Here is a 21,982-nt window from a genome sequence, read left to right on the forward strand (position 1 = left end):
AGACAAAGGGAAAAAGCCTCCGAAAGTCTAGCTTTGATACCATGTTAATGCATCCAACTCCAAACCAATTGACAAAGAGTGGAGAGGTATGTTAAAGCATCCAACTCCAAACCAATTGGCAAAGAGTGGAGAGGCCGCTCAGGCTCATATACTAGTATTGGAGGAGATAATTAACCAATGTGGGACAAATTCCAATACTCCCCCGCACGTGCGACCCCTGACTCGCACGTGGAGAGGTAAACAAAGGATCCGGAACACACGGATCACAATGAAAGAAAATGCAACTATGGCATAAACAAAGGGGAAAAGCCTCCGGAAGCCTAACTCTGATACCATGTTAAAGCATCCAACTCCATACCAATTGACAAATAGTGGAGAGGCCGCCCAGGCTCATATACTAGTATTGGAGGAGATAATTAACCAATGTGGGACAAATCCCAATATGTTAAAGCATCCAACTCCAAACCAATTGGCTAAGAGTGGAGAGGCCGCCCAGGCTTATATACTAGTATTGGAGGAGATAATTAACCAATGTGGGACAAATCGCAACACTCCCCCGCACGTGCAACCCCTGACTCGCACGTGGAGAGGTAAACAAAGGATCCGGAACACACGGATCACAATGAAAGAAAGTGCAACTATGGCACTAATAAAGGGGAAAAGCCTCCGAAACTCTAGCTTTGATACCATGTTAAGCATCCAACTCCAAACCAATTGGCAAAGAGTGGAGAGGCCGCCTAGACTCATATACTAGTATTGGAGGAGATAATTAATCAATGTGGGACAAATTCCAACAATGTTAAAGCATCCAACTCCAAATCAATTGGCTAATAGTGGAGAGGCTGCCCAGACTCATATACTAGTATTGGAAGAGATAATTAACCGATGTGGGACAAATTTCAACACTCTCTCGCACGTGCAACCCCTGACTTGCACGTGGTGAGGTAAACAAAAGATCCGGAATACACGGATCACAATGAAAGAAAGTGCAACTATGGCACTAATAAAGGGGAAAAGCCTCCGAAACTCTAGCTTTGATACCATGTTAAGCATCCAACTCCAAACCAATTGGCAAAGAGTGGAGAGGCCGCCCAGGCTCATATACTAGTATTGAAGGAGATAATTAACCAATGTGGGACAAATCCCAATACTCCGCCGCACGTGCAACCCCTGACTCGCACGTGGAGAGGTAAACAAAGGATTCGGAACACACGGATCACAATGAAAGAAAGTGCAACTATGGCACAGACGAAGGGGAAAAATTGATACCATGTTAAAGCATCCAACTCCAAACCAATTGGCAAAGAGTGGAGAGGCCCCCCAGGCTCATATACTAGTATTGGAGGAGATAATTAACCAATGTGGGACAAATCCCAACACTCCTCCGCACGTGCAACCCGTAACTCGCACGTGGAGAGGTAAACAAAGGATCCGGAACACACGGATCACAATGAAAGAAAGTGCAACTATGGCACAGACAAAGGGGAAAAGCCTCCGAAAGTCTAGCTCTGATACCATGTTAAAGCATCCAACTCCAAACCAATTGGCTAAGAGTGGAGAGGCTGCCCAGACTCATATACTAGTATTGGAAGAGATAATTAACCGATGTGGGACAAATCCCAACAGACGAGTTAATCCAATCAATCCATAACGGACAGTAATTTTTCGTTTAATGGCTAAGTGTTGCTCGTGTGGGAGTAATGGGGAGGCTGGCTTGAGATTCGCCTTGAGCTTTGGTTGATTATTGGAGAAACTATACACAAAACAAGCAATACATGCAATTGCCATTATAACTTGGTCGGATTTTCTCTTTCTTATCTTTGATTATCATAACCTTTAATTTCTTGATGCCAGTAATTAATTTCAAAAAGGAAGGGTAAAATCGTAAACTCATCGAGTTTTTTTTCCTCCACTTTTGAACTCGGATAATCTTTTTGGGATAACAAAAGTGCCTAAAAGTACTGGACAAGGGGGGCTATGCCCAAAAATGGACATTCTTTCCGAGCACAAAAGTATGATACGAACGGTTCGCTATGTAAAGTTTGAAGCGTGGAATAAAACTTGTTAAAAATGAAATCAATCGGATATAGGTAACTCAGAGGATGAAACAAGATGTGTCTCGGAAACTGAGCCAACCGATGCAGGATACACTTGCGCGCAAGACAATATAACGGTAACGCCACTTGCGTTTCCCCCCTAAGGGAAGCAGGAACATATATGGCATCAACAACTTCTGGGCTTTCAAGCATGGGGTGCAACATTATACAGTATGAAATCCCATTTATTTTAAAGAGATACAGTATCTTTTACTCCAATGACTAAGAATCGTGATCTGCCCCTGACGTTGTCCAACATTGGACCACCCCGATGCCCATACGAAATGGTTGGTTTTTTTTTTTTTTTATGGGCAAAAAGAAGATGCTGTTTTTTGACCAAGAATTATCCTTCCAGGAGTAATCCGATTGTGAGAAAAGCAGGTACCAGCCCTTGCAGTATCATTTGCATTGTCAACGCTTGGGCCAGCCCAATGCCTATGTGATAGAAAGTGATATTTACGTATATAAATCAGCACGGCAGGATTAACAATCAGCATATAAAACTAGTATGCAACAGCCTCATAAGGTCATGCATGGTTGCGATCGATCGCTCTCACACACCTCTGTAATTCTCTCTCATCAGATATGGAGGCAACGGTGAGCTCAGTTCTTCTCTCTCTTGCTTTGGCTACTTTACTAACGTGTGCATGGAAGGCAGTTAACTGGGTCTGGCTGAGGCCAAGGCAGCTAGAGAGGTGCCTGAGAGATCAAGGTTTCAAGGGAAATCCTTACAGGTTCTTGTATGGAGACTACAAAGAGTTCGCCTCAGCGATCAAAGAAGCAAGATCCAAACCTCCCATGGAGTCTAACGACAATGATATCGTGCCACGTGTCATACCGTTCCACCAATATTTTGTCAATCTTCACGGTATGTATGTCTCCTGAAAATGATACTATTGATCACATGTTTGCTACACTTCCTACCCTTGTTCTGTTGATGGATCAAAAAACAACTTACAAAGTTGTATGAAAAGCTAATTTAGCTTCGCGTTTCAAAAGTCAACTTCCAATTCTCCCCCCAGTATCATACCAAATAATTGTTAGTAATATTTTCAGGCACAAATTATTTTGCATGGTTGGGGCCAAAACCAAGACTAAACATCATGGATCCTAAACTGATAAAGGAGATCTTGTCAAACATTGACGTCTTTCGAAAGCCAGCGATGAATCCACTTGGCAAATTATTATTGACAGGAGTTGTAGTTCATGAGGGTGAGAAATGGGCTACGAGCAGAAGCCTAATTAACCCAGCCTTCCACCTAGAAAAGCTAAAGGTAATCGCATATCTCAACTTCTTTCTAAACTAAATTTTCGAATTGATACAATATGTTACAGAAGAAGTTAGAGAAAGCAGGGCAAAGTATTTGGAAAAGGACAGTTGTTTCGAATTTGCTGGTCGTGGGAGAAGAATTCAGACATAATATAGAATCCATTAACTGTAAACAGATCCTGATATACAGAGAATTTAGGTAGGTGTGCTACATATTTATAATGCCGTTATTATCAGCCGGTTGGACGGCTATTGGCCAAACAAATAGAGCCTAATCTTACTGGGTAAGGCTTAATCGTACAATTATGAATTCTAAGAAGCGTATTGCCTTTTCCAGGTAAGGCTGAATAGTAAAACTATGAATTCTATGTGAAAGAAGTTTTTATGGCCTTCCTTTGGGGTACAATCAATTTCTTAGTGCTTCGGTATTTGTTATAGCTTATGGTGCCAGCAATGAACTCAAGCTGTTGTGAGATGATAAGCAAATGGGAAGTCTTGGTCTCAACAAAAGGGTCATGTGAGCTAGACGTATGGCCTGATCTTTGTAACTTGACAGCGGATGTGATTTCTCGGACAGCGTTTGGCAGTGACTATGACGAAGGAAAACAGATATTCCAACTCCAAAAAGAACTAACCGATACTGTGATGCCACATTTGCGGTCAATTTACATTCCTGGATGGAGGTAAGCATAAATTATATATGTTTTTTTTTTTTTCTTGGCAAAAGAAGAGTTATATTAAAAATCTCGAAAGGGGTACTTCGAGGATAGGAGATGAAGACAAGAACATCCAACAAGAAGGTAAGATGACAAAAAACAGACAAGGAAAACAGAACCAAAAACAGAGCCAAGGCAAATGCAACTAAGGCTAAATGTTGGTTGCTGTAACTCCTTCCAAGCATCTGATGAAGTCTCCCACAGAACACTTGTTATGCTTAGCTTTTGACCCATATTGCCATCCATGCTTAGCTTTGATCCATATTGCCATCCTAACCTTAATCAGCTCGCCAACTTCAAAGGCCACCGGGTTTACATTGTCAAAAATGAGACCATTCCTTGCTTTCCGTATAGACCAAAAAGCTGCATACAACGTGAATTCCCAACTCTGCATTCCATACCCACGGCAGCTTTATTTTTGGTGGTTTTACAGAGTTTGCTCCCTACACCTTTGGTTTAGCCGTCCCAACTGTTCTAATTCCCGTACAAATAAGGTTCTTCTGAAATTCAGATTCCATTCCCCACCTAACCTTCCCCAACCAGTTATGAAGCAAAACATTCCTTCTGCACTGAGGATAGAAACAATCTAGGGAATTAGATTTGAAGACTTGAACCCCCTATCCGCTTGTGTTCCCAGAATTTCGTTTTCCTTCCATCATTGACCTTAATACTGAAACCTTGTTGTATAAGCTGGCCAAAGCTAGAATTTAAATCAGCCCCTGAGCAAATGTCTTTCGACAAATTTGAGCATGGTGCAGACCCTTGGATTTGAGGAAACCAGATAGAAGCATCATAATTGTACTTCTCAAACACCACTTCAGCCCACAAGGCATTTCTTTCATTGTTGTACCTCCTCCACCAATTTGCTACAAGGGTGATCAAGTAATCTCCTAATGCATAGACCACCAAACTTCTTACCTCCCTCTTGTCATATTCCCCAGTTTACCTTATGCAACTTTTTCCGGTCAGTAGAACCACCCCACAGAAAATTTCTTTGTACCCTTTCTGTTTCCTTAGCTATGGACATGAGCATCTTATACAGAGACATATAAGTAAATAGGTAAGTTGAGAGTAGATTTCACCGAAGCAAGTCTATGGTCTGCCACCAAAAGATAAGAATCTTAGCTTCCATTTAGCCAACCTCTTCTTCACCCTATCTACCACTGGATGCCAAGTTTTGAGCCTTCCGGGATTAGCACCCAGGGGCAAGCCAAGGTAACATAGAGGTAAATTCTCCACTCTGCATCCCAAACAATCAGCCATTTGACTAACCTCCAATTCTTGAATTCCAATCCCACAAAGCACTCTTAGAAAATTTAATCTTAAGCCCAGACATAAGCTAAAAACATCTAAGAATCCTCCTAATGTTTCTGACTTCTGATAGATCATTGTTGCAAAAGCTGATGGTGTCATCTCCAAATTGTAGACGAGACACCACCTGCCCATTATCTCCCACATTGGCACCCCTGATCATACCTAACATTCTTACTCTCTCAAGCATAATATTCAGAGTCTGCACTACCAAATTAAACAGGAAAGGGGAGAGGGGATCACCTTGTCTGATACCCCTATGCAAATTAAGTTCCAGAGTTGCAGAACCATTAACAAGTACAGAAAAGGATACAGTGGAGATACATTCCTTGATCCTTTTACACCATTTACATCCAAATCAGACCTTGCCTACCAAGTCTAAGAGGAAATTCCAGTTAACACAATCATAAGCCCTTTCAAAATCAAACCCCCTTGATTTTTGTGCTTCCAACTACGTATTGTTAGGGGTGCAGACAACCTTTCGAATATCGTTTTTGTGCGGCGAAAACGATATTTCAAGGACTTGGGGTGTAATTTCCACATAGGATCCGACCTATTTTACACTGCAGTGTTTTTATGTAATGAGGTTAATGTGTTTTTAGAGAAAAAACATAGAGAGGCGAGAGAAAACCCATGTCTCAAAGGGATTGCGAGAAGACTTGTACTCTTGATTCGATTTCATAGTGAACTGGTGTGGCTCCCGTAGTTTTTCCTTGCATTGAGGTTTTCCACGTATATCTCGTGTTCGTTCTTTCTTGTTCGTTACGCACTATTTCTGTTTCCTTGAGATTTCTGTGATCCAAATTTCCAAGATCCGTAGGGCATTGTGAGTTGAACAAGGAGTTCAATTCCTAACAATGGCATCATTAGTTAGCAATCAACACTCCATATAAGATTTGTTTACCACATTAAGGCAGCATGAGACTCTCCTATCACAGAAGGAATGGGTTGCTGTTTGCTTGAACCTTTGATAGTAGCTTATAGAAGCAACCCACCATACTAATTGGGCTGGAATTATATGTGCTTATACGCATATAATTATATTTAGTATTGCATTAGGATTTATTTTTGGTCATTTTTACGAGTATTCATATGTTCAAGATTTACTTGCGAATAGGTTTCTACCAACAAAGGCAAACAGGAGGATGAAGAAACTATATAATGAAGTGGGAGCTTTAGTGAGGAACATTGTCGACAAAAGACAGCGAACGACGAATGGAGAAGAAGGAGATAACAACTTGTTAGGAATACTATTAAAATCAAGCTTGGAAACTACAGATCAAGAACAAGGACACAAGAACATCAAGCTGACAGTTGACGATATAATTGAGGAGTGCAGGCTATTTTATCTTGCCGGGCAAGAAACAACCTCGGCTTTGCTTGTTTGGACAATGGTCCTGTTGAGTAACCACCAAAAGTGGCAAGCCCTAGCTAGAGAAGAGGTATTGGAAGTGTTTGGGGATAGCGAACCGTATTTTGATGGGTTACATCAGCTCAAAACTGTAAGTATCTCTTACATTATCAAATTTGTAATTGTTCTCATCTTGTCAACTACGTTTTCACTTTACTCTGTTTGGAATCGGTTTCCATAACAAAAACACCAAACACTTGCAGAATAAAATGTCTCCAAAAGCTATTTTTGCGAACAATTCTGTAAAATTTCACATAGGAAACACCTAAAAAAAGTTTGCGAAAAAACTGTAAACCTGTTTAGCTATAAATAAATAAAAAGGACGGCGAAAAAAAATTGGCATCAAAATATTATACAAAGTAACCCTCGTGATCTCTTTGTTATAATACTATATGCAGGTAACCATGATTCTTAACGAAGTTATGAGGTTATATTCACCAGCTGCCCTTTTTGTTCGTAACATACATAAAAACACAAAGCTTGGAGGATTTGTTCTACCAGCTGGAACGGAGATTATGGTGCCGATTATCGCGATTCAGCATGATCCTGAAGCATGGGGGGAAGATTCGAAGTACTTCAAGCCAGAGAGGTTTTCTGAAGGAATTGCAAAGGCGACGGATGGCCAAGGCACGTTCTTCCCATTCGGTGGGGGTCGCAGAATATGCATCGGGGCAAACTATGCACTCGTGGAAGCGAAGATAGCGTTGGCAATGATTTTAAAACGCTTCTACTTCGAGCTTTCTCCTTCCTATGTGCACTCCCCTTCACTTTTGTTAACGGTCCAACCCCAACATGGTGCCCATTTGATCTTGCAAAAGATTTTCTAGAATCCCAACATTCACGATGGCATTATGTTGGCGTTATTTTTGCTGTTACTGTACACATTTTTTTAGGAGTAGCTTTTGTTTAGAATGGATAACTTTCTGGATTCACATAGAATTAAGAATTGGAAAAGTAAAAAAATATGGACCAAACTTTTCTGTGGTTCTTTTACCTTCGGCTCATAACTTTTATTATTTCCTGTACTTTCTTGATGATATACTTTCTCTCATCGAGACGAATTGAAAAGGCAAACAAATTAAACACAAAACTAAAGAAAACTCAGAAAAGACAAAACTAAGCCCAAAGAAATAAAATAGAGTCCAGAACTCAACTTAGCCATTTTGCGACCAAAGAGGAAGTCTTTTAGTCATGAAAGCTGCCCATCCAGAGACCATTTAGCACTCTAGTTGCAGGTGAATCTTCCAAACCCATGATCTCTGTCCAAAAAGGGGTGGGGTTAATCTTCCAAACCCATGAAAAATTCAATTTTTATACACCTATCGATATCCGATCAAACTGATTTTTCTCATGGATATACTACTCTGTGAGTCTTACAAGATAAACTATTTAGATAACTATATCCAGCACATGATGGAGCCCCACAATGGATGACGGAAATCGTGGGTTTTCCACCCAAGATAAAAAGAATTTAATCTCATTTGGATAATAATGAAAACAAGAGTTGCTATAAACCACTCTATACTTATATCCTCCCGAGATTCTTCTTTGATTCATTCCCACTCTATATTTTCTTTCTTTTTTAAATTCATCAGGAAAAAAAAAAATGAAAGAAAAATCCTTGCACCAATTGGCCGGCAGGTTGATTTCCAAGAGTTGCTGCAAAACTTAGGCGTACTTTTTTTTAGGTTAAATTGTCTTTCGTGGCTGCTCATTTTATTTAAATCTGGGGTTGGTGGCCGGTCAATTGAACAGAACACAAGTTTCCTAGTCAGCATAAATATTCATTGATTGTGTTCTCTTCTCGGAAATCCAACAAACACATGAAGCCGTGCTCAGAGGGAGCTAGGGATTGTTCTGAAAACACAAGAATCCAACAAAAGTCACGTGTGCAAGGAGATCGATATCTCCGCCCTACTCCTGTCCATATTATCGGAAAACAAATCCATGGTGTGTGTATATATATATATAGTGAGTTTTCATTATGGGATTCTTTAACTTGCTAAGTTAAGGACCTCATGAGTTTGACATTGTTCTTGATCATATTTTAATGATCTGAACCGTTCAATGTGTTTAAAACGTGAATTTTAGAAAACTCGCTAGAAATCGGCAAAAAAATATGACCAGAAATAGCTTGATTTGAGCAGCTTTTTGTAAAACGCTGTAAATGCATTTTTATGAAAAACTGTTCAGATCAAGCCTTTTCCGGTCATATTTTTTGCTGGTTTCTTAATGAAGATCCTTAAATCATGTTCTGATCACATTGAGCAGTTCGGATCATCAAAATTCGATCGAAAAAGGGAAGGTCCTTAACTTAACTCAATAAGGGATCCTTCATTGAAAGGAGACTGATATATATGAGTAAAAAATTCTTTCCACCTTGGGTGGAAAATATGGGATTTCTACCACGCATTGCGGGATCCACAATGTAATTTTTTTCAGTAATCTGAACCGTTTATTTTGTGGGGCCTGCATAATATTACATTCACACAAAAAATCATATTTATCGGATATCGATAGGTATATTGAAAATTAAATTTTAGTTTATAAAATAGACGCATATGGATAGTTTAACTTTAAACTTATCTACCGTCGATTTTTTAAACCAAACTTCAATTTTTATATACCTATCCATATCCGATAAAATTGATTTTTTGTGAAGATATACTATTTTGCGAGCCCTACAAGATGAACGATTCAGATTATTATAATATACACACGGTGGAGCCCAAAATTGATTGTGTTTCCTGAGTTTTCCACCTAAGGTGGATGGAATTTACCACAACAGGTAGAACTAGAAGGCGGGTGTAGAGATGTCAAACAGACCGAATTGGGAACATTTATATAAGGTTGGCTCGGGATGAGCTAATTTCACCACATAATGTAGTACACTTCGGTGGGCTCTATCGAGATCTTATCACTTCGATTTCAAATCAAATGATCTTTTAATAAAAATAAAAAAAGAAAAGAAAAAGTTTTGGCGTCAAAAAACATTTGTTATAAAAAAGAAGAAGATGATAATGATTCAAAAAAAATGAAGTGAGACAATTTGTCTTGATCATGTGATTATCAATGTGTGATTAATTTTATTTTAGCACAAGTGTAGTGTTCAACAACCACTATAAAATGAATATATAAAAAAATAGCTATGAGTACTAGTTCTGTGTGATTAATTTTTTTTTAGCACAAGTGTAGTGTTCAACAACCACTATAAAATGAATATATAAAATAGCTATGAGTACTAGTTCTGTGTGATTAATTTTATTTTAGCACAAATGTAGTGTTCAACAACCACTATAAAATGAATATATAAACTAGCTACGAGTACTAGTTCTCTCTCGATCTCTCTCTCTCGCTCTCTCATCGATCCTATATGGAAGTAACAGTAAGCTCAATTGTTCTCTCTTTGGCTTTGGTTACTTTCCTAACATTGGCGTGGAAGGCACTGAACTTGTTCTGGTTAAGGCCAAAGCAGATAGAGAGGTGCTTGAGAGAGCAAGGTTTTAAAGGAAATTCGTACCGATTCTTGTATGGAGACACCAAAGAGTTCATCTCAGCGATTAAAGAAGCAAGATCCAAACCCATGGAGGCTTGCAACGACGATGTCGTGCAGCGTGTCATAGCGTTCCACCGATATTTTGTCGATCTTCACGGTATGTGTGTCTCTTGAAAACAACAGCCCACAAGATTGAGTTCAACTACGGTTGACTTTGTGTTTGGTTGGAACTTAACTAAGTTGTTATCAATTGGTTATTAGTGTTAAAGCTCATGAAGCAAAATTGGGGCATTTGGCTCCTGACTTCTAAACAAGAACAAAATACCAAAAAATAAAAAAAATGAACTCACTCTTAAAAAAAAAAAACCAACGAAAAATCAACTAATTAAAAAATCTAACTCCCTATTCGCTCTTGATTTCTAGCTAAAAATCAACAAAAAATCTAACTAAAAAAAATTGTCTAGGAAGTCGTACTCACATGTTTACAAATATACTCCCTTCGTCCCTAAATAAGTATCCGCCGTGCAAAACTAGGCTTTACAAAATATGCATATTTTTTATTAAAAAATTTAATTTTTTTTCACAATCTAATAGAACTCATTGTTATCTATTGATTTGTAAAAAAAAATTCATTTTTTTAACAAAACAAATGCATATTTTTGAAAGCCTAGTTTTGCGCGTCGGACACTTATTTAGGGACGGAGGGAGTATATTTTTTTACACAAACTTACAAATTTGTATTTTTTATTTATTTATCAGAACTTACAAATTTGTTGAAAAACCTGATTTTTAACAAGCTCTATTCTGACTTTTTTAGCTTCTTCTTTTAATCAATCATTTATTTTGGTACGTCGGAAATTAGTTTAATTTATCTTCACACGTGCTGTTTGTAAATGTTTTCAGGGATGAATTACTTCACTTGGTTGGGGCCTACACCAAGATTAAACATTATAGATCCCAAACTGGTAAAGGAGATCTTGTCTAACACTGAAGTCTTTCGAAAGCCAGCGATAACCAAATTACTACTGACAGGGATTCTGGCTTATGATGGTGAGAAATGGGCTAAGCATAGAAAGCTTGTTAACCCGGCTTTCCAAATAGAAAAGTTGAAGGTAACCTCGCATATTGACTTCTTTTAGATTTTGGAAATTGATACAGAAAGCAGGACAATACTAACAGGAAAGGCTGAGCCAAGGATAGCTTTTATGAAATTAATTGGATTACCATGCTAGTATAAGATGGGTACTGTTTCTCACACAGTCTTGGGTGTTTGTTATAGCTTATGGTACCAGCAATGTACTCAAGCTGTTGTGAGATGATAAGCAATTGGGAAGCGTTGGTCTCGACAAAGGGGTCATGTGAGCTAGACGTATGGCCTTATCTTTCTAATTTGACAGCAGATGTGATCTCTCGAACAGCATTTGGCAGTAACTATGAAGAAGGAAAATTGATATTCCAACTCCTAAGAGAACAAAGTGATTTTGCAATGCAACGTTTGCAGTCAAGTTTCATTCCCGGATGGAGGTAAGTTTGAGTTGTCTATGTGTGTATATACATACATATAAGTGTATTGCATAACCTTCCAATTTTGGTCATTTTTACAAGTATTTAATTGTTCAAAACTTACTCGTACATAGGTTTCTACCAACTAAGACAAACAGGAAGATAAGAAAAATACACAACGAACTGGGAGCCCTACTACGCAATATCATCAACAAAAGACTGGGAACCATGAATGGAGAAGACGGAGATAGTGACTTATTAGGCATACTTCTTACATCCAATATGATAGAAATTGATCAAGGGAAACTAGGAGACAAAAAGAGAATCAAACTTACAATTGAAGAGGTGATCGAGGAGTGCAAGCTGTTCTACCTAGCTGGGCAAGAAACCACTGCGGATTTGCTTGTTTGGACAATGGTTCTGTTGAGTAAGAATAAAAAATGGCAAACTCTAGCTAGAGAAGAGATTTTGGCAGTGTTTGGCAACGACAGACCTGATTTTGATAGGTTAAATCAGCTCAAAACTGTAAGTTTTTTCTACATAAACAAATTATAGAGGTATTCTTACTTGAAAACAATACCAAACATAAGTTTAAGGGTTAATTTTAGAAATAGTCCCTCTAGTTTCCGTGCAATTTCAATTTCACCCCTATAGAATTAATTGTGTCATTTTTAACCCTAAAGTTTATATTTTGTCTCAATTTGGTCCCTCTCACTGACGGCGTTAGTAAAACTAACAGAACTCGTGGGTAAAATTGACATTTCGCTCTTAGAGGGACGAAATTGAGACAAAATACAAACAAGAGGGACTATTTTAGAAATTTTACATTTTTTTATTTTACAAAGACAAACTCACACCTACAATCTTTCTCTAATTGAATAATCAAAATGTATTGAGGAAATTAAAAAAATTATTTTCAAATATATTACTGATAATATTATGAAATTCGATAAGCATCCCTTAGTTAAATATCTTTGCATCGATTTTTTTTTCAATGGATTTATCTTAATTTTTACAATCCCGTTATATATGTTCTTTTCTATGCGATTACAAAAAAAAAAAATTTGTGAAACAATTTGTTAATCTCTATATGAAACATTTTTCTTTCTTTCTAATAGCGAAAATAAAGATTTTTTTTTGGTGAATAAGAAAAAAGTTGCGATGAAATATTTTGCTACGAAATATTTTTCTTTTTTCTAATAGTGTAAAAAAGAACATAATGGGATTGTAAAAATCAAGATAAATCCATTGAAAGAAAAAACCCAATGCAAAATTATTAACTAAGGGATTCTTTTCAAATTTCATAATATTATCTGTATTATATTCTAAAATAATATTTTTTATTTCCCCAAATATATTTTGATTATTCAATCAAAGAAAAATAATTAAGGTGAGAAATATATTAGGTATGAGTTTCTCTTTGCAAAATAAAATGTAAAATTTTTAAAACAGTCTCTCTAGTTTGCATTTTGTCTCAATTTCGTCCCTCTACGAGTGAAATGTCAATTTTGCCGCAAAGTTCCGTTAGTTCTAATAACACCTTCAGTGAGAGGGACCAAATTGATACAAAATATAAACTACAAGGTTAAAAATGATATAATTAATACTAGAGGGATGAAATTGAGATTGCATGCAAACTAGAGGGACTATTTCTAAAATTAACCCTAAGTTTAAACAGAATAACCTTCATGATTTGTTTGACACATACATACATATATATATATATATATTGTTGCTATATGCAGGTAACCATGATTCTACACGAAGTTATGAGGTTATACCCACCAGCTTCCGTCCTTAGTCGTTTCATACATAGAAAGACAAAGCTAGGAGGACTTGTTCTACCAGGTGGAGTGGAGATTTTTGTGCCGATTATGGAAATTCACCATGATCCTAACTTCTGGGGAGAAGATTCAAAAGACTTCAAGCCGCAGAGGTTTTCTGAAGGAATTGCAAAGGCGACTAAGGTTCAAGGCACATTCCTTCCATTCGGTGGGGGTCCCAGAATATGCATTGGACAAAACTTCGCACTAGTGGAAGCAAAAATAGCTTTAGCGATGATTTTAAAACACTTCTCTTTCCAGCTTTCACCTTCCTACGTGCACGCCCCTTCGCTTACGTTAACAGTCCAACCCCAACACGGTGCTCATTTGATCTTGCAAAAGTTATTCTAGTAACTGAACATTCACAACGGCAAAGGGTAAAGTTGATGACGCATTTACCCCCTCTGGTTCTAGCTGAATCGAAATTCTTTGCCCACCTAGTTTGGGTATTGTGTAATGAATTAACCAAGTTAAGTTTCTCTTTTTCATTTCACTATACGAAGCTCAATTTCTATATGAAATATGGTCATTGCCTTGCTGTTTAATGCTTGTTTTCGGCACCTCTGTCAGCATAATGATCCACAAAGACCTCAATATCTATGTCCCTTCTCTAAACACCCACTAGAAGGTACCTTGGTTGTTTGAATTAAGTTTTCTATTGGAGAAACCAAAAGCTCAACAATTCTCAAAAAACCTCAACAATTCTCAAAAGCGCAGAAGAAACAATGCTTCTTCTACAATGGCTAGGTGAAGAACCTCCTAGCACAAACGCCTTCAATATCCACCTCCCTGGATCAACTGAATCCCCTCCTCAGTGAATTGGGGATGGTGTTGTGCATTATGCTGCGCACCTCTGAGCCATCGGATCGTGCATCCGACGGCTCAGATCTCATCTCGGCAATAAACAGCTCTTGATTGTTAATTGCCGAGATAAAATCTAATCCGACGGCTTTGCTGTGGACCTCACTGCATAGCACCAACCTGAAGTCCCTCCTCAGCATATCTCCAAAACCTCTTTCCTATAGAGCCTAATTCAAATTGTCAAAAACTGCCAATGCCTAAACGTGCATCCTCAATGGACCGGCGGACCCATCCCAACTCACAAGATGATACTTCTCCTCGCTCCAATCCGCTCCACAAGAATTTCCATTGGAGCTCCTCTAAAGTGATCTTGACCCACTTCGAATGGAATCCCAATTGGGTGTTGTTGCAGAATCTGGAATCTTCGGAACTTGAACACCTTGATCGTGTCGCCTTTCAAAAACATTATTTGTCCCCACTAAATAGTGCGAACCGAGTTGCAGCAAATATATTTCTAGGATAAACGGACAGACAGAATACCGAGTCTAAACGAATCAATAGAACCAGGAAACTGTCAATTCCGCTTTTGTAAAGTAACGAAATAACAATACATAAAGCAACCAATTAGAGAGGGAGAGGTTCTGGATTTTTGTGTATACCGAATGGCTTTAATCCGGGTCCTTTTTATAGACCCTGATGCATGGTCATGTCTCTAGATTGCACCCACTAATTCTTGACCTTTAGACTAGATTCTACAGTGCGGATAGCACCTATTCAAACTAGTGCCATAACTACCGACACCCGAACGGGTATGTGAATCGACACCATCGTGGACTGGGCTTGTCAATGGGCCTAATCCGACATATCCGAATCCGATAAAACTCGAATCCGATAGTGGTTATCCGAATCCGAAAAATTCATATCCGATCCAAAAATTCGAATCCAATCCGAAAACTTTTTTACTTCAAAAATTTTAGCAAAAAATAAATAAAAAATTTAAAATAAAAATACAACTTCTTAAACATTTTTTTTTCAACATAAAAAATTTTAAAAATAAAATTTTGGATCGAATTGATGACGGATTTAATCCGATCCGATCTGACAGGCCTAACGTGGACCATTGAATCGCGTCAACTACTGCAATTGCATCTCCTAACATGTGCACCCTTTGGTTAATTAACCACAGGGCTTCTAGTGGCGTGTGACTCATTCGCCGCACGTACGCTATGCAGGTTCCATGCCAGCAACACGTTATTGCCACATCACTGCTAAGTGCGAAGTGCGTCGACAATTAAAACTTCACATTGTAGCCACACAGACCACTACAATGCACGGGCGCGCAGGTGCTGGTGTGCGAACCGTGAGTACGCACCAGCTTCGCCGGTTATTGTTGGAGTCACTACACGCATTCCTTAGTTTGTTTAATGTTGTACCGATGCGGGCATCTCACTAGTTTAAACAAAACTAACAAGATGCTCAAGATGAAAGGAGGAATCCTATTTGAAGAACCTCGAATACCAAGAACCTCGACGTGGAACCGGTTTCCGAATTTCACCAAAAATCCAAGACAGGAGCAAGTAAAGAATAAATCATACATCAGATACCACGAAAATCAAAATGCATCGTCCATCAAGGCCTCGGCAGCTTAAAGAAACCTGCCATTTCCGCTTTGATCTTCGACTTCAAATATCCTTTCACATTCTGTTGAATGTGGTTTTGTGAGCTTGAAATTTCAGAGGCACGTGATTATGAGAGCGACCCACGTATTGACTTTGCAGTCAAATGTGTATCAATCAATGACTACCACCTACTCTTTTAAACTTTTTCTAACTTTTTGACACTCAGAACCCAACAAGAAGCCTCCCTTGAAATGAAGGCCAGGGCACTGTAAAGATGGCTGCTTTGTTGCATCAACAGGGCTAAACTTTTTTTTCAATTTCCGAAAGTTGGTGCACCTGAGGCTCCGTTTCGGAAAAAAAATAAGTCCTTATTTTTTAAAAAGACAATTTTAAATTCAAAGATTATGCGTTTATTAAAATCTAAAAATATTGAATATGGATCTTGTTTGGAAGATTTCGATGAGATCTTTTATACGATGCAAAAAAAATTGAAAAATTATTTTTCATTTACTTTATTTTTGAGTTTGAAAATGTGAAATAAGCTGCTTATTTTTCAAGAAGAACTAGTTTTTAATAAAGGCCTTGCCGACAATTTGACCGCCCCATACCGTACCTATTATATGGTAGAAAGTAAAAAGTGATATACAAATGCATTGGCACGGTGTCACCTATGAGTTGATTATACAACTAGTGCATGTGCAACTGCTACCCAAAGGTCCTGAAGAATAACAAAACTTGCAGACATTTCTCAATAATTAGTCCAATAATTCATGACAATTATGTGATTAACTTGCACTCAAATTCGCAACTAATCACAAATAACAAATAATATCGTAATTTTTGTGACAAATGAGCCGAAAACACATGAAACAAATCGAACCATAATAATAGTTGATAGTACATCCTCATTCATTTACAACTACACCCAAAAAAATGCATAATACAAACCCAAAAAAAAATACGCAACATTTCTAACAAGAGAGAAACTTATTCACGGCCCCGCCGTGAACAAGTTATTTACAGCAGCAACCAATCACGACAGTGCAAAAGTGTTCTGAATGGACCGGATGTTAGTGAAACTTTACTCTTTCCGGAAAAGTTTCATTAACATCGGGACTGTCCAAAATACTTTTGGACGGTCGCGATTGGCTCCGTAAATAACTACTCAGGGCTCCGCCATTGAAAAGATTTTCTCCTCTAACAAAGCCTCCACCTGCATGATTGTTACTGGCCTTGTCAACAGTTGGATCCGTCCAATACCCTATAACTACAGTGTAATATATGAATATGTTAGCGCAACATCGATCACCGATTACGTATTACTAGTGTGAAGTAATATATAAATATATTGGCACGACGTCATCGATTACGTCGATTACGTACTTACTAGCAAAAGATTGTCCAGAAACAAGAATAAAGTTCTAACAAAATTAAGATTGTCCTTCCCGAAAACACATAATTGCAAGTAGCTCATAGCTCCCAATTTTTTAAAGCATTTATTAAAATGCGGAGAAAGTATCTCCTAGCTATATAAATATATGGGAAACAGCCCAATATAAGATAAGGTTCAGATTTCTCTCACTCACACCCCACTCATTCTCTCTCACCGGATATGGAAGTAACAGCAGGCTCAATTCTTCTCTCTCTTGCTTTGGCTACTTTCCTAACATGTGCATGGAAGGCAGTGAACTGGGTTTGGTTGCGGCCAAAACAGCTAGAGAGGTGGCTGAGAGATCAAGGTTTCAAGGGAAATCCCTACAGATTCTTGTATGGAGACTCCAAAGAGTTCTTCCTAGCGATCATTGCAGCAAGATCCAAACCCATGGAGGCTAATGACGACGATATTGTGCCACGTGTCATACCGTTCCACCAATATTTTGTCAATCTTCATGGTATGTATGTATCCTGTTTAATGATGGTGTTGGATTTAAGTTTGCAGTTCTACTCTTTTTCAAGCCTAACACCTCAAAATGCAAAGTGGGGAGGATAATCAGGACCAAACTACCTAAAGAGACAAAATAAAAACTACTACTCCCTCCGTCCCAAAAAGGATGACAATTTTTGAAACTCGTGTCATTTTTTATCGCTTATATCTTTCAATCTATAATGTTTTTCATGAGTTTGAAAATTTTGTATAATAGAACTAATCGAGAACTATCAAACAAGATCCATATTATATATTTTTTAGATCTATATTGAAAGATATAAGAAATTGAAATTGGCACGGTTATCAAAAATTGACATTCAATTTGGGACGAAGGGAGTACTTTTCTTTGCAAAGAACGAGGGGAGGGAAGTGCAAGGGAGGGGAGGCCCAGGCCTCCAACAACCTTGCTTGAACACTATATATTAAAAGTGGTTATGAAATGGAAAATTATTGCTCCCTTTTATGTGTATATGTATGTTTTGCCAAGTAGGCTTTTTACTTAGCCGGCTTCTTGGTTGGTTAGCTATGGTTACTTTTTTCAGGAACGAATTACTTCGCTTGGATGGGGCCAACACCAAGAGTAAACATTACAGATCCTAAACTGATAAAGGAGATCTTCTCAAACACTGAAGTCTTTCAAAAGCCAGTGAGGAATCCACTGGGCAAATTTTTAGTGACAGGAATTGTAGCTTACGAGGGCGAGAAATGGGCTACCCACAGAAGCCTTGTTAACCCAGCCTTCCACCTAGAAAAGCTAAAGGTAGTATCACATCTTGACCTCATTCTAAGCATTGCAAAAAGCACGGTAAAGAATATGGAAAAGTACAGATTTTTTTACGACCCGGGAAGTTGTTTCCAATTGTCATATGTCATTTATTTTTATTCTGGTACCAATCGATAAGGAGATTCTAAACCAACTAGATTTACTCACCCCCTATTTTAAAGGAGATTCAGAATCCTGTGAAAATTTTGAGGACTATCTGATTCACCGATTAGAGAATGTGATTGGAATATAGAATTCCGAGGCAACCATTTTTCCAAGGTTTGCATGTAACAGGTGGAATAACCGTATATCCGTTAGACAAGAGATCCTATAAAACATAGACATACAGAATTTAGGTAGGTTTGCTATATAATGTTAATGTCCTTGCAGCCAGTTGGAGCTACTCATCCTATCAGATTAAATACATTAGACTACAACATGGCCGTCGGCCAAACAAAGAGAGCCTAATAGTAGTAAGGTAGTAAGGTGAGCTGAAGTTAGCTTCACTATCATGAAATTGGCTCTCCATATTACCATAAGATGGGTTGCTTTTTTAGAGTGTCTGAATCATACGATTACGAATTCGACGTGAAAGAAGTTTGTATGGCCTTCTTTCGGTTACAATCAATTTCTCAGCACCTTTTGGTGTTTTTTTATAGCTTATGGTGCCAGCAATGTATTCAAGTTGCTGTGAGATGATAAGCAAGTGGGAAGTGTTTGTCTCAACAAAAGGGTCATGTGTGCTAGACATATGGCCTTATCTTTCTAATTTGACAGCGGATGTGATTTCTCAAACAGCATTTGGCAGTGACTATGAGGAAGGAAAACAGATATTCGAACTCCAAAAAGAACAAACTGATCTTTTGATGCAACCTTTGCGGTCAATGTACATTCCCGGATGGAGGTAAGTGTGCATTATATTATATGTGTTATTTGCATATATTTACATTTAGGATTGCAATTGCAATTCAATTTTGGTCATTTTTACAAGTCTTCATACGCTCAAGATTTACTTGCATATAGGTTTCTACCAACAAAGACTAACAGGAAGATGAGAAAAATATATAATGAAGTGAGAGCATTAGTGCGGAACATCATCAACAAAAGACAGCGAACAATGAATGGAGAAGGAGATAATGACTTGTTAGGGATACTGTTGAAATCAAATTTGAAAGCTATGGATCAAGAACTACGAAGCAAGAACATCAAGCTGACAGTTGAAGACATAATTGAGGAGTGCAAGCTATTTTACCTTGCCGGGCAAGAAACCACCTCGGTTTTGCTTGTTTGGACAATGGTCATGTTGAGTAAGCATCAAAAGTGGCAAGCCCTAGCTAGAGAAGAGGTTCTGGCAGTGTTTGGGGATAACAAACCAGATTTTGATGGGTTACATCAGCTGAAGACTGTAAGTATTTCCCCGAGAAATCAAATTTGGAATTGTTCTCAACATGACAACTATGTTTGTGTTGAGTTTCTTTAGCCTAACAATGTATAGTACGCTATCTATAACACCCTCCCTACGTGCAATCCTGTCATGCATGTGAAAATGTAAGCATAGAGACCTTCTTTTTTTTCCCGACATCCAGACATAGAACGCAATAGAATACAAAAGGGAGAAGTATAATGCAAATGGTGAACAAATTGCGAAAGCAAAGACTTGAACCCAAGACCAAAAACCAAAGCTCTCATACCGTGTTTAGTTCCCAAAAAATTTAAGTTGTTAAAGAAAGAGGACCGAAACTGAATATCAACCTATCTAACAGTTTCAGTTACATTAACATACAAAGTAACTCTCCTGATCTCTTTGGTATATATTACTATATGCAGGTAACCATGATTCTTAACGAAGTTATGAGGTTATACTCATCAGGTCCCTTTCTTATCCGTTACATACATAAAAACACAAAGCTTGGGGGACTAGTTCTACCGGCTGGAACAGAGATTATGGTGCCGACCATCGCAATTCACCATGATCCTGAAATTTGGGGACAAGATTCAAAAAACTTCAAGCCGGAGAGATTTTCTGAAGGAATTGTGAAGGCAACAAGGGGCCAAGGCACGTTCTTCCCCTTTGGCGGGGGTCCTAGAATATGCATTGGGCAAAACTTTGCACTAGTGGAAGCAAAGATAGCCTTAGCAATGATTTTGAAACGCTTCGATTTCCAGCTCTCTCCATCCTACGTGCACGCCCCTTCACTTATGTTAACGGTCCAACCCCAACATGGTGCTCATTTGATCTTGCAAAAGATAATCTAGGGATCTGAACACTCACATTGGCAAAAGGTAGAGTTGATGAGGAACTTACAAACTCTTGTTATAGCTGAATCAAAGTTCTTGGTCACTGTAATTAATTGGGTGTACGTTGTGTAATTAGCGTCTTTAATTTTTCTTCATGTGTAGTTAATCCAATCCATAACAGGCGTGATTATTAGTTTAACGGCCAAGTGCTGCTCGTGTGGAAGTAATTAGGAGGCGCCACGGTTGATGGTGGTGGCTGGCAGGTGGGGAAAGCACTCAAGCGAATTGAGTTTATGTCTTTAGCTAATTGTAATGTTATGTGTTAGAACATGTGTGAATGTTGAGTCTCATATCGGATAAATAGAAAAAGAGTTGGACTTTAATATACAATTGGATGGCTCACCATTTACAAGGCTTAGCCTTTTAAGTGGATATGGGTCATTCATTGTATATTGGGCCCATGTGATGTGGTGGACTCTTTGCCGTTACTCCCATACAGATTGAGCCTTGAGCACGCAGTGGAGGGTTGATGCATCGGACGCCTAATATTGGCTTACTATGAGATAAGAACGAGTTGGAATATACTCCCTCCGTCCAAATTAAATTGTAGTGGGCACTTAAATTAGGACGGAGGGAATATTTTGTTACTAAACAATCACACCAAATCTTCCTATCCACCAGAATGTGTACCGGTAGAATTCTTCTAATTTCAATGCACATTTCGAAGACTCTTGAAATTTTAGTGAACTTATCTAGTTGGCCGCCTCGTAGAACCAATAATCCCACAATAGCGCCAACCCATGGAAACATAGGATAACTGATAGCATCTGTGTGCAGAATATGTAACACACTCACAAATACATAAGTACAACCATATCGACGAAAAAATGGCAGAAGAGGGTGTTTTCAATTGTCCCATGATTAAAGAAGCAGTTATACAACTTGTATGCATGTTATTTTTTCTTTTTTTTTTTGCTCAGCAAAAGGAATTTTATAAAGCTCGAAAGG

At 38.3% G+C, this 21,982-nt stretch overlaps 3 protein-coding genes across 3 annotated transcripts; all 3 read left to right on the forward strand.

The window, feature by feature from the left end:
• The first annotated feature begins 2,606 nt into the window (after positions 1-2,606).
• LOC131330916 (cytochrome P450 CYP72A219-like) lies at positions 2,607-7,795 on the forward strand. Its single transcript, XM_058364671.1, has 5 exons — positions 2,607-2,964; positions 3,153-3,370; positions 3,805-4,049; positions 6,511-6,895; positions 7,203-7,795. Exons 1-5 carry the CDS (start codon positions 2,682-2,684, stop codon positions 7,629-7,631), a joined length of 1,560 nt encoding a protein of 519 aa, XP_058220654.1. The 5' UTR covers positions 2,607-2,681; the 3' UTR covers positions 7,632-7,795.
• A 2,307-nt stretch (positions 7,796-10,102) lies between these two features.
• LOC131330920 (cytochrome P450 72A397-like) lies at positions 10,103-14,147 on the forward strand. Its single transcript, XM_058364680.1, has 5 exons — positions 10,103-10,457; positions 11,204-11,412; positions 11,580-11,824; positions 11,938-12,328; positions 13,549-14,147. The coding sequence occupies exons 1-5, from the start codon at positions 10,178-10,180 to the stop codon at positions 13,975-13,977; spliced, it is 1,554 nt and encodes a 517-aa protein (XP_058220663.1). The 5' UTR covers positions 10,103-10,177; the 3' UTR covers positions 13,978-14,147.
• Positions 14,148-17,598: 3,451 nt separating this feature from the next.
• Positions 17,599-21,143, forward strand: LOC131330919 (cytochrome P450 CYP72A219-like). Its single transcript, XM_058364679.1, has 5 exons — positions 17,599-17,938; positions 18,516-18,733; positions 19,396-19,640; positions 19,760-20,141; positions 20,564-21,143. Exons 1-5 carry the CDS (start codon positions 17,659-17,661, stop codon positions 20,990-20,992), a joined length of 1,554 nt encoding a protein of 517 aa, XP_058220662.1. The 5' UTR covers positions 17,599-17,658; the 3' UTR covers positions 20,993-21,143.
• The last annotated feature ends 839 nt before the right edge of the window (positions 21,144-21,982 follow it).

Source organism: Rhododendron vialii, chromosome 6a (assembly GCF_030253575.1).
Source record: "Rhododendron vialii isolate Sample 1 chromosome 6a, ASM3025357v1".
Taxonomy (NCBI): Eukaryota; Viridiplantae; Streptophyta; class Magnoliopsida; order Ericales; family Ericaceae; genus Rhododendron; species Rhododendron vialii.